Source organism: Struthio camelus, chromosome 21, assembly GCF_040807025.1.
Source record: "Struthio camelus isolate bStrCam1 chromosome 21, bStrCam1.hap1, whole genome shotgun sequence".
In the NCBI taxonomy this organism is placed as follows: domain Eukaryota; kingdom Metazoa; phylum Chordata; class Aves; order Struthioniformes; family Struthionidae; genus Struthio; species Struthio camelus.
Window position 1 is genome coordinate 12,284,444 of NC_090962.1, and position 12,770 is coordinate 12,297,213.

At 49.4% G+C, this 12,770-nt stretch overlaps 1 protein-coding gene across 13 annotated transcripts in view; it reads right to left on the bottom strand.

Annotated features, from left to right (window-relative positions):
• Positions 1–1,995: 1,995 nt before the first annotated feature.
• The window catches only part of ZBTB40 (zinc finger and BTB domain containing 40), a 51,329-nt gene continuing 40,554 nt past the window's right edge, over positions 1,996–12,770 (bottom strand). For 8 of the 13 annotated variants that reach the window (XM_068915691.1, XM_068915692.1, XM_068915685.1 and 5 more), the window contains 4 exons: positions 12,364–12,526; positions 11,946–12,032; positions 10,772–10,998; positions 1,996–9,859 (listed from right to left, as the gene is read on the bottom strand). In XM_068915691.1, coding sequence (XP_068771792.1) covers positions 9,668–9,859; positions 10,772–10,998; positions 11,946–12,032; positions 12,364–12,526 — 669 coding nt within the window. In that variant the 3' untranslated portion in view covers positions 1,996–9,667. The remainder of the gene's footprint in view (positions 9,860–10,771; positions 10,999–11,945; positions 12,033–12,363; positions 12,527–12,770) is intronic. The other 5 variants (XM_068915686.1, XM_068915683.1, XM_068915688.1 and 2 more) reach the window with 3 other exon arrangements.

Genomic DNA, 12,770 nt, shown 5'->3' on the forward strand with positions numbered 1-12,770 from the left:
TCCCAAGCAAAACAGCTTCTCTGGGTTAAGCTGCTGGGCTCCAGCCCCCAAAAAGGCTTTTGTGAGGTCATCAGAGCACCGGTAGTGTGGTTTTTCCTGAGACCCCCGGGCTGTTGTAAAGAAAACTCATGCTCAGCAAGTGCCAAGGGCCAGGTCAACAGACGGGCTCTGGATGAAGCATGGGGGCTCCCGGAAATTGGAGTGTGCTGGAGAGGCTGATGTCCAAGCCCTAAGGGCCCAGGCAGATCCCTGCTGAAGCCCATCACCAAATAGGCTGGGAGGGGGCGAGGGGCTGCATTCATCCCCATGACCAGCAGCCTTTGCTCCCTGCTGCTTTCAGATTCTTTCTGCTTCCCGTTGAGGCAAGAGCTAGGCTGCTTTTGCATCTAAACCGATGCCGATTAGCCCTTCTGAATTACAGGTCTGAGCAATCCCCCTCCGCCTCGGGGAAGTGATTGTTCCCTGGTACTAGATTGACCTGATAGGTCTAATCAGGCTCTACCAGCCCCTACCTGCAAGCACCTGGTGTGAACAGACCCACAGGAACAGGCTCGTTACAGAGAAAAGGAAATTGCATTCGATCGCTTTGGCAAGGGGAGCTCCCAGCTCCCCAGAGGTGAAAGGGGAGGCTCTCATCTCTGCTTGGAGTGGCTAAGCCTCTCACGCTCACCGCAGAGCGGTGGCCGGGGGAAAAAAGCCAAACAGGCTGCAAATGCAGAAAAGCAGCATTCGGCCGTGTGGTGGGGAGCTGAGCTGTCCCAGGGCCACATCCCGGCATCCACCCGGGCATGCAGCTGCTTGGGGACGTAACCAACGCATGCAGGAGCACAGGGACCCCGATCACCCTGTTCTTTCCCAGTACAGCTCCAAGAAGCTCAAAATAACCTCTCAGGCGTTTGCATTTCTCTGCCAAGTGCTGAATCATCCTTCTGCAATGTTTGCATTAGGCATGCAGGAGCGGTGGAGCGTTTTGCAGCAAGAAAGAGGCAGCAGGGGGATGGGGGGACAGGTACAGGCACACAAGAAACGAGAAATACTAGCAGCAGGGCTCTCGCAGTGCTGTCTGCACTGCTGTTCCTCCTAAGATACAGCCCGTAAGCCAGGGGGGAATGAAATCTGTGCACCCATTCAGGTCAGATTCCACTTGGGACCCCTCCTCGCAAGTCATCTTGGCTCTTAGGGCTGGACAACACACTCCGCAGCCTAACGTGTCCCCTTCTCCTCCCCTGCAGCACCCGCTGCTCTGACCACTGATCCTCAGCACCTTTGCACAATGAGTAACCAGCTGAAAGCAACAGTCACACCGGATCTGAACACCAGCCTGGCAGTCAGCAAAAAGGGAGTTTCGCCATTTTGGTAGGTCTCTAAGGAGGCAGCACTTAGGTGATGCCATAGAGAGAGGAAGAGAAGCCTTGAAGGCCATCTTCCCAAGGGTTGTGCGCTCAGAGAAGGCACCTTGCTATCAGTAGGAGGCAGAAACACGAGCCCTGTTATCCTCCATATCCTGCGTCTGCCTGCATTTTCAGCTACCACATTCCTCTCCCTTTCCTTCCGAGGCTGCTGGGCTTGGTGGAGGCAAGCAATCACTCGTGTATCCCGAGGGACTATAGAGATAGAGGAGTTTGAACACATGGGAGGGCAGAGGATTTGGTTTCTTCAGCGTGAAAGGGAAGTCACTGCAAATACACCAAGCAAATCCTACCTTTCCTCACCCTCTTCTAGAGCTGAAGCCAACTCAACCCCAATCCCACAAAGCTCTTAGCATCCTGGATCCCATCACCTCCCTGAGGGTCCCATCAGCTCCTGGCCAGCTATATCTAGTATTCATCAGCCCTACCAGGCAACAGCCAGGCATCTTTTCTTCCATGTCAGCTGGCTGATACAATAATCCAAACTAGCATATCACAAGAACAGCACTGCCTCACTTCTAAAAAAAAAAAAAAAAAAAAAAAAAAAAAAAAAAAAGGCCTCTCCTACAAGTGAGAATCGGATGAGTAAAACTGCTTTATTTCATTTATTTGGACTTTCAAGAAGTCTTTGACAGTGTCTTGCAGTGGAGGGATTTAAGAAAAGCTTGCAGCCTACCCTGGTTATGAGCAAGCACACCAGAACTTGTGTATGTTTAATAGATCTACTAATATGTGGCCGATTATCTGGGTTAGTCGAAGAGAGAGGCTGGGAGGAGTCGCAGAGGGATTTCACTGCTAACACAGAGACCAGTGTCGCTGCAAGGGAAACACAGTGTTGATAAATGCAAGTTCATGCACACCATAGGGATCATTTGACCTACTCCTGCATATTGCCAAATAGTCACTGTGATCTGTAACCAAGCCAGAAACAGTCCTGTGTGTCACTGTGGACAGCTCAATAACAACAGCTAGTAAATGCCCGGAAACAATCAGCGCAAGGAAATAGCATTAGTTTTGCTGTGCAGTAGGCTAAACAAATGTAATATTATTACAGTACTAAGCAGCAACTGATGCTGCATCCGTGCTCTAAATACTGTCTTGAGTGTGGCCATTGGGCTAGAAAAAGAGAAAACAACATGAGTTGGATGCATGGAAGTCCCAAAAGATTTGTAACTGCCAATGGGTTGTTCCACCTGTCCTGTCCCGACTATCACTCAGCATAGACCAGAGCTTTCCCCACGACTCCTGCAGAAGGCCAGAATGGAAGTTATCTATCAGCTACCGGAGATCTTCCAGATGAGATGCACCATCTCTGAAAGATGATCTTTCCAAAGTTCACCTTCAAGTGACAACAGCGGCTCAAGTGAAAGTGGGTGGAGGGTTGGAGTGAACCTGTCGGGAGACTCTGTCCAGAGAAAACACAAGAGCAGAGCAGAGGAGCGAGGATGGCTGGCTGGAAGGGTCTGGAGCTCAACCCTCCCCTACCAAAACGCTGGCCAAGGCCAACACCATGGAATAGCTGGCAAACAGCCTTTGCCTCTTTGGACAGAGAAAGCCAGGTTCATATGTCATGGAAAGCCATCATCAGACCCACTGGCAAGTTCAACACTGCTGGAGAGGACATGGATTGATCCCATAGACAGTTTGGAAACTGAGACAGGGCTCTGCTCACCTTATGACAGCCAAGAGGAGGACATCCAGCTTCACCTGTGGCAGCAAGCCTCCAGTGGCTGCAAAACCTGTGGGCTGAGAGGGATTTTTGACCAGCACCAAGCCCAATCTAATCTATTTGGACATGTCAATCTGTTGGCAGCTACTTTGTGCTCTGAGTGAGGATGTGTCCAACAGACACATCCTAGGCAGCCCTCCCCATCTGCAAGAGGGACTGGGATCAGTGGGAGAGCAGGGAAGTAAAGAGGAGAAAGCAAAGAGGAGAACGAGATCAGCAGACAGCCTGCCCAGATGGTGAGCAGCCACGTCTGGCCACGTGTTGCAGGGCTCTACGTATCCTTGATTCAAGGCACGAAGAAAACCTAAGCCAGTAAACTTGACCACAGCCGCCCAAAAACAAGACAGGGGCCAACCGTTGGCATTAGAAATGAAAAGGTCTGCCCTTAATCCTTATCTGGACTGCCCTTAATGCTGGGCATCTCAAGGATGTCCAAGAGAAGAAGGAAAGTTATACATATCCAGGCACTTGTGCTTTGAACAGATGGATCCTCACTACTGCTGGTGCCCTTCAGAGCTTTTGCTTCCACTAGGTTACAGTGACATTTCCCCCAGTGTAACGAGGTGAAGGCTGCTACCGTGTTACCCCTTAGCCAGACTGAGCAATTAGAGCTCCTTCGGGCAGCAAGACAGACTTTCCAGACCTTGATTTGTGCTGATCGTTATTATCTGCATTGTCTCCAGTTTGTCATTTACTTGTCATATGTTGCAGTGGCTGAGCAGCTGGATTTAGGAACGACATCTAGTTGCAGCCATGATCAGAGCAGGGGGCAGTAGCAAAAACCTCCCCATTTCTGCCAAAAGCAGCTGCTAAATCCCTAAGTGTGTCACAGCTCCAGTCCTCCAGTTACTACTACAGTCCTCAGGACACTTTCAGCCATCGCTTTCCTGACTGCAATCTCCTGACATCTCCGCACGGCCAGCATCTTCTCTTCCAAGATGCACAGCCTGACATTTAGCTATGTTAAGACACACATAGTTCGACTGTGCCTGCATGCTAAGCAATTTGGATCCCCACTGCTTTTTAGTGCTCATCCAACCTCTGTGTCATCTGTGCACTTTTTCAGCAAGGACCTTATATTTTCTTGCAGGTCACAGACAGAAACGTGTGCTAAGATCTGACTCATGGGTGTTTCCCAGCTCCACTCCCATTCACAGATGGGAGAGATATATATAGCAACCTAGAGCAGGCACTATAGAACATCTACGCAGCTCATACTAAAGGGATTAAGAGCTAGCTCACTTTTAATCAGGTTTGTTTAAATACAATTAGAAAGCTGGACAGACTTCCTGCTTTGTGTAATCATAAATGGTGTAGAGAAGGCAAAGTGAATGCTTTTATTTGCACTTCCTTGCCAATGTTAAAGATTGGCTATGAGAACTGATAAAAGGAATTACTGTTTTAACATAGGAAATTAGCAATCGCTATAACTTACTGCAAGGCGGCACCATGCAGCTTGACTGCGTTGGGGATTAGAGGCATTAACTGGATGCTGGAGACATCCGTGCTGATGAGAGAGGCAGCAGAGCCCTCTGTATTAGCCAGTCTAACCCCTTCCATTATAAAAGGTTACTGAACCCATCTCCTGGGGAAGCTCTTCAGCCCTTATTGTTTGCAGCCAACCGCTGATATTCGGGAGAGGGAATTCCCTCTGGCTATCAAAGCGTCTTGTCTTTGCCCTGTGAAATGCTGCTCAGCATTTGCTGAGCTGGAAGCCGTTAAAAATGTTGTTTCCCTTTTCAGATCTGAATTCGTTGGGGATGTGCTGGCGGCCTGCCAGACCGATAATGAAATCTGCCAAAACATCAGCAGCAGCTGCTGCGCAGGGGCTACCAGAGCCTGCCAGCCAAGCGGGGTCAGCCACAAGAGAGGCAAGTCGCAGCGAGATTCTTCAAAACTCTGGTGCCCGTTTCCTTTTCCTCTCCCCCAGGGACAGCACCTGGGGTTGGAGACGTGGCAGCAATGTCAGAGCAGGCTCCCTGCAAGCACAGGACCTGCGTTGCAGTCCAGCCACCTCCATCCCGCACTCCCAAGCGGGGCAGTGGTATCTTTGCACTTAATCACAGATGGGTTGGATTTACAAAAAATAAATTTCAGAAGACACAATTTGCATATACAGTATTAAAACAACACTCTAGGGCTGCAAAATTGACCTTTACATTGGGAAATTCCAGGAGAGGTTTGCTCACACAGGGGCACACTGTATTTTCCAGAGGATCCTTCAGTGAACAGGACAGGCCCCAGGTGAGAATGGAAATTGTACAGATAACAGACATTTCCTAGCGGTCACACGCTTAACACTGCGCCCTAAATGGCACCAATTAATGCATGAAAGTCTATAAACCCGCCTGTTTTAAGCATACACCAATCATTAACTGATCAAGTTCAAGAGCAAGCTTCCTCTATGGGCAAGTTACCCTGCAGGTTTCTGTTACAGACATTTTGTCCTTTTTTTCAAAAGCATCTGGCACCTGCAACAGGAAGACACAGCAAAGGGCAAGATGTTCTCATGCTCCAGTCTGACCTGGAAAAAGCTTCTCCCTTTACTTACAGGGAATGCCACCATGGGCAAGATGCACTGGACCCCAGAGTCCATAAGCCGGTAAGTCACCCAAAACCTACAGAAAGACCTTCAAAAAAAAAAAAAATCACATTTTCAGAAATATAGATTTTCCTTTCAGTCAGCTGCTTCACATGGCACTGTGTAGCAACATCTCCCATTCTCCATGTTTTATTTTAGAGAAAAAAAAATATATGCATATAATAAGAAATTGGTAGTAATCAGTATCTCCCATGTTGTGCACACCACACTAGGATGTGCCCTGGAAAACATGTCTTCCTTCTGGGTAAGACATAGGTGCTGTTAATGCTGCAGTTTGCTCTGACATGCATATTTCATCATTCAAAAAGGAACTTGAACGGGGATTTGAGTTATTATCTCCTCATAATGGTACAGGAGATGCTTGATGATCTCTACTGTTGCAGATCACTCACTCAGCATGCACAGCTGGTACGACTCTGCTGAGGATACATCCAACCTGGCTCTTGCAGGGAGATACACACACATTATGCCAGTGTTCAGAGATAACATGAAACCCTGTGGGTGCATCAGAGCTGCGCTGCACCTCAGCTTGTGTTTGTATTTAACACCAGGTCATCTGCAGGTACCTGGTTCCCAGGGATCAGGTCACAGAAGTCCTCAAGCCTGGGGCATAAGGCAGGAGAGACAGCCATAAATGGGAGATATGAGGCCTGAACTGTGCCTTATGCATGATTTACGCTGTCCTATTTCACTGTGACAATGCTTGGTCAACAGGGACCAAACAGACCAAAACCAAAATGCAGCACTCAGGTGTTCTTCCCAAGCAAAGCTCCTTCTGCTTTACAAGAGGGCTATAAATAAGGTAACTCTTCTTACCAAACCCTGTTAAACCTTTACTCTTCCTGCAGAGCTTTTCAGCCACAAAGGGAGATCAGCTTCCCCTAATGCTCCATAAAAATGTTGGCTCCCAAACGATGGCCAGGACATCTACAAAGCTTATACCCTCCAGCAGCACCAGGGACAGGTTTTCACCCATGAGGCTTTTCCAGCATCTGGGAAGGAATGAAGTACATTACAGTTCTGGGGATTCAGCATCAAAATTGCCACACCAAAAATTTGCTGAGCATGAGCAAAGCCTCAAGGGAAAGCAGGGCACTGCAGTGAGCAGGACAGCACAGAGAGCAAACATTAAAATGCAAGGGATCTCTGCTCGATGGGGTGGCCTGGCAAGAGACCCTCAGCTGTATGAGAAGAGCCCAGGAAAAGGGAGGCAGATGAGGAAAGCATGAAGGACTGGACACTGGAGCTCAGTGCCGTAAGGTATAGCCGGGAGAATTCATCCCCTGCCCCACAAAGCCTTTATGGGATTTCTGCATCCATGGAAGCTAGGAGTTGCTGTAAAAAAGGAGTAGCCTTCAACCTCTCCCAGTCCGTACCACGGCATGAGTTCCAAGGCTTACCTCCCAACACACCTACACCTTAAGACCATTAAAACTTGTTCATTTGTTCAGGCAATATCCCTACATTCAATCTGAGCACTGTGCACAGTTTTTCCCAATTCCCTGCATCCGGGAAGGCATAATACATTGTCTCCAGCATTTCCCTCTCTGCTCCTCTCCTGTCTGAGGAGGGTCCTAGGCTTTTGCACTGCTTCACAACAGTAACAGCTGTATTTTAAACTCTCCAGAGGTAGGCATGGCCCAGTTTCAGGCTCTTCTTTAAGCAGCTGTGTCCAAGGCTTGGATTTCTCTTTCAGCTTTGCAACAGCTGAAGAGTTTTCCACACCTGCCAGCCCAAGAGCTGGGAAGAACGCTAAGAGCTTCAGCAAAGTTGCAGAAGCACCTGGCCATTAACACTAATCCTCAAGACCTTGAGCACCATCTCCTGGTCATTCCTAGATTCAGTGGCAATTTAACCTCAGACTTCCTCCATTTCACTGGGGCCATAAAGCCTTGGGGACAAACTGTGAGTACAACTGAAGGAGAGAAAGGTGGGTGCACTCGGCTACACGTGCAACACCTCGATAGCGCCATACGCTCATCACCACCCAAAAATTCATACCATGCAGAACATTAACTCCACCAAGCCTCTGTCCCCACTGCAGAGCACTCTCGGCTGTTCATTTCTATTCTGCAAGTTGTAATAGGAGTGACAAACTATCTCATCGGCACAAAAACCTTAGCCCATTTATACGCAACCATCTCTGTCTCGTGGCTGTGAGCAGTCAGCAGAAGATGCTGCTGCAAAACTACAATCTGTTCATCTTCTGCACTCCTGTGGCTCTAGGCAGCATGATAAAACAGGCACCGCTCACCGCAGGGTCTCGGTCTGCGAGATACAGCAAGGATCACTGCTCAGTATGTAAATATTGCAGTGGCAGAGTTCAACCTTTTGGCATGAGGGAAAGGAAGATAAATGCTACCAGTCCCCTCTGAGCCACAGGAACCCTGCATCTACCTAATTGCACTTCATAATGGATTCAGCAAACCATTAATTATCAGATTATATTTTAGGAAACTGCAGATAAAAATGCTTTATGAAATTTAGTCTTAAAGGGCCATTGTGCTGCAATGAAGCTGTTGCATTGTGCTGGTGCTGGGGAAGTGAGCTTTACACTAGGTATCTGAATGCGCTTTACAAAGCAGCGTATTGTTTGCCACAGGGAATGGCTACGTGCAATCATGGCAGTCATTATGTGCTCAGACAGAAATACCTTCATTAGTGGCAATCCATCGATAACAGTATTAAACACACAAGCAACGAGGGACCCTGGCATGCAGAAATAGCTGTTTCTCTCTCCTCAGGTGCAGGAGCTTCAGCATTTAGGTGAATCAGATGAAGGCCAGGAGGTCTCAGGGCTGTTGTCTGCTCACAGAGAGGGCATGGTTGTCCAGCCTTGGCTCTGACCCTTCTTCTCAATGGACAGTCACAGCACAAACGTGGATGATATTAAACCTGCACTACACAGTGTATTGCCAGGCTTCCCTGGAGGCAGGTAACAGAGACAGCCGTGCATACAAGGGGCTGGTCGACACTGGCAACTTGATTTAACTCCCAATCAGTGATCTGGGTACAGCACAGATGGGAGGCAAAAGAGACTAAAGTGGAGCCTGTATTAACCCTGACAGAAGGATGGCATAGCAGGCATTTTCCTGAACACCCAAGACAGCCAGCACACATCTGCCAAAAGAGATGACTCAATATCCTGTCACCACGAACAACGACTGGTTCTACCTGACTGGTTTATAGATGCCAGCATCCCACCACCTCGTTTCCATGCCTCTCCTAAACCTCCTTTCCTTTGGTCAGGCTGGCAGAACCATTTAACACTGTTCCCAAGAAGTCTCTGCTGGAGTAGAGGTCCAAATGATGGCTCTGCTCAGGGAGACTTTTCCAGTTGGATCAACAAGTAACACTACAGTACAAGGGAGAGCGACAGGAGAAACAAAGCAGTCCAGCTGCAGAGTAGCAGATATTTGTGAGAACATCACTGATACAGCCATAAGAATCTCCACCTCTCCCTCATCCACTCCAAACTCTCAGGGCATCTTTCTCTTTGGTTTCACAGGTTATTTTGTCTGCCCACCCCATATCACCCAAACTTTACCCCAGGTTGCATTAGAGTCCTCCCCTGCCACTCTGCTCATGGTAGTGCAGGGCCACAACACCACACTCAATCTTCCATCTTTCCTCCTGCTTTTTTTATTTTTCTTGAGCTGGTAGGGCTGAGTGGCCCAGCTGACCAGAGCCAGCAGTTGCTGACTGCAGGGGAAGGAAGATTTTCCAGGCCCATGTGAACGCTTACAAATCTCTCCTATCCTTGGCCATCCTGTTTGCTGCATGTCATTTCTTTTGCCTTTGTCGCACATCTGGGACTGCTTTTCCCAGAAAACCCTGACTCTCGCTGCCGAAGCAGCATGGCCAGGTAGGGATCCTGTACCAGTCCAGTGGATTCCCGAATGCCACGCATGGGCACACACTCCTCACTCATTTGGTTTCTTCACAAATCAGAGTGACTTTGTCATCAAACAAGTCTTCCATAGTCACTGCCACCAGCTCCGAGCTAGCTTGGCTCACTTGTGAATCAGGCAACGTCACAAAGACTTGGGAGCCAGCAAGTTGGGCCTCGTCGAAGGAGATGATATGCTCTGCTGCTCCTTGCTCTGACGTCTGGATCACCTGCGTGGAAGACAACCTGAGAATCAAGCAGAGGTTTACAGCATTGCTTTCCCTGCAACCGCTTTGCTATCCACATCCTTCCTTGCTCAAGCTCCAGTAACATTTAACTTCACACTAGAAGCCTGCAATTACAATAGGTGTGAGCCTAATAGGAAACTCCAAGCTACACACACACCGATGATGCCAAAAAAAAAAAAACAAAAAAAAAACAAAAAAAGACAGGAGAGCAATTTAAATATTTCTCTCCACAGAACTGCTATTATTTAACTCCATAAGCAGTCGCAGGCAATAAAGACTCTATGATTACACACTAGTAGAATGCCAGCCCAGGGAGTCTTGGCTCATCCAAAGAGCTATTCTCCACTGATGGCTGAGAAATTAAAGAGAAATTCTGAGGCTTCAGGCCTAGCTTTTGGCCTCTGACAAAATAGTTATCGTCTTGTGGGGGGTGTCACTGGGCTTTTAATAGCTTCGGAATAACCAGGCACCTCTGCACACTGTCTGTCCCTCTCCCTCAACTTCTGACAACCAGTTTGTGAACGGGAACCACTCTCTGTGAAGAAGAACGTACAGAGGTAAAGGAAGGGCTGGTAGTGACAGACGCAGTTGGGTTGCAGTCTCTGCCTTACCCCACTCAGACCTGGAGCGCTACAGCATTTGCATCAAGCTGCTTCCCCTCCTGCAAGCCAATCTCACACTAGCACAGAGAGCACACAAATCCCAGAGCACTCCAGGTTCAGGGGGCCAAAAGAGGAAACGTCAGGGAGCAGAAGTGGTAGTAGGAGCCACAGAGTGCATTTGGGAAAGTAAAAAAAGGTTGGAAGGGGAATATCCAAATCCTGGGGCCCTCCTCTAGCAGCCCAGGGGCTGCAGCCCAGCTTTGTGAGCAGTGCCAGCTGGAGCAGTCTTTACCTGCACAATCTGGGCTGTGGTGGCTTGGGCTTCTGTGAAAACCACCTTGGGATGCTCAGCGCTGTAGTGACCCTCCAGCTCGCCCTGAGAGGTGAAGAGCTCTCCGCACAGCCCACAGGTGAAGGTGCTCTCTGTCTGCTTGAAGTGCTCCGTAGTGACGTGTTGTTGCAGGGCCCCTGGGAAGCGGAAGGAGGCTGAGCAGTACAAGCAGCGAAATGGCTGGGAGCCTGGAGGAGACAGCGCTGCTCTGAGCCTGGGGCACAACTGGCCAGGGCTGGGAAAGAGCCAGAGCAGCCCAAGAGCAACCCAAGAAGGCTGAGAGCGCATAAGGAAGGACAAAGAGGTGAAAATGGCCAGGATGTGCAGTTTGTGCAGGGCTGAAGCCTGACAAGGACTCAGTGCATGGTGTGCGATGACCTCCCTTCTCCCTGCTACACCAATCTCTGTCAGTTTGTGGTTGTTCAGACCCATTTCAGCTCTAGGCCCTTCCAGCCGAGGTGATCAGAGACCAAGTTTGTGTACCTGACCTTAGCTAAAGCTGATCCTTCTTGCAGAGATTTTTTTCCCCTGTTCCCTCACACCCTCTATCACCACTCCCTGCTGGTCTGGCTTGTGCCACTCCCGTTTCAGACATCGCCAACTCGTTACCCATCCCCGCGACTCTATCCTCCAAGACAGAGCTGTGTCTATGTCTTCTCCCTCCTCACTCTCCAGGCTGCTGCTGGCTGCCCTCTCTCATCTTCCCTGATCCATCTTCTCACCCATTCTCTCCCCACTCTTATCACTTTCCCACGCACAGCCCTGGGACCCAGCTTGCATGGTACTCCAGCCTGCCTGTTCACCCTCCCTCTTCCTCAAACATGCAGCCCTGGTTCAGCTCTCCCACTTGCCCAAAGGGCCCTTGATGTGGTCTGCTCAAGCCCAAGTCCTCTGATCTTTCTGGTGCTGAACTCCCTTTTCTTTCAGTCTCCCTCCATCCTCCATAAATCCCAATGCCCAGGGTTCAGTTCCTAGTTCCTCTGTGCTGATGTCTCCTCCTTGCTGCGTCCATCTTCGTTCTACTGCTTAGATGCCAGCTCACTGATAGGAGCAATCTTTGCTCCTGTACGGTGCAGAGCACAGCTGGGTACTCCTGGGCGATGGGGCAAAGTGAGTAACAGCAAATTAAACGGACCTGAGTGCCTGCACTTCACATGGACCTGCAGGAGAGCCAGCGTGGGGAAGAGCTCCTTGCACGTCTCACACTCGTGGAACTTCACATCTGCAAACAAGACCACAGAGAGGGAGGTGTGCACCCAAGGCCCTCCACAAGAGACAGCACTTCTGGATCAGCTCTGTCAGTAACTCAGCAACACCACATCTGCCTACAGACACCAGGAGCACCTTTGGAGGTGAGGCAGCAAGAGGAGAGGCCACTAATGTGTCAGCTGCAAGGCACAGAAAAGACTTGCCAAAAGAGACTGTGTGATGGGATACAAGGAATTTACTCTGCTCACAAGTAAATAGGACGCACAGCCTAGTCCTGTCAGTCTCATTACTACATTTCTCCCAGCACTCGCCACGTTTTCATCGGTTAATGAATGCACTGTTACCTCTGTGCTCTTCCTTGACGTGCTTTCGGTGCGCAGTAGTGCTAGAGAAGGTTTTGTCACAGGAGCTGCATTGCAGGGAGGAGAACTTGGAGGAGCGGTGATTTTGAGCTGCAAAGACATCAGGATGGTGGGTCCGGTTGTGATACCATAACCCTGACAGCTGCTGCAATGACAAGGATCAAATCACGGTTACAGTCCAAAGCTGTTCCAAGGGCATTATGACAGCAAAAAGCTGTGCACGGAAAGCAACTGGAACAGTGGGGCTGCGCTCAGGAGGTATGAGGCACCAGCCAACCCCAGCCAGACTGGCTCATCCTCCCACAGGACAACAGCCAGCACCTCACTTATGTTTCTATAATTCATTTACACCAGAAACCCAGCACTTTAGATGAGGTCTGCAGAGATGC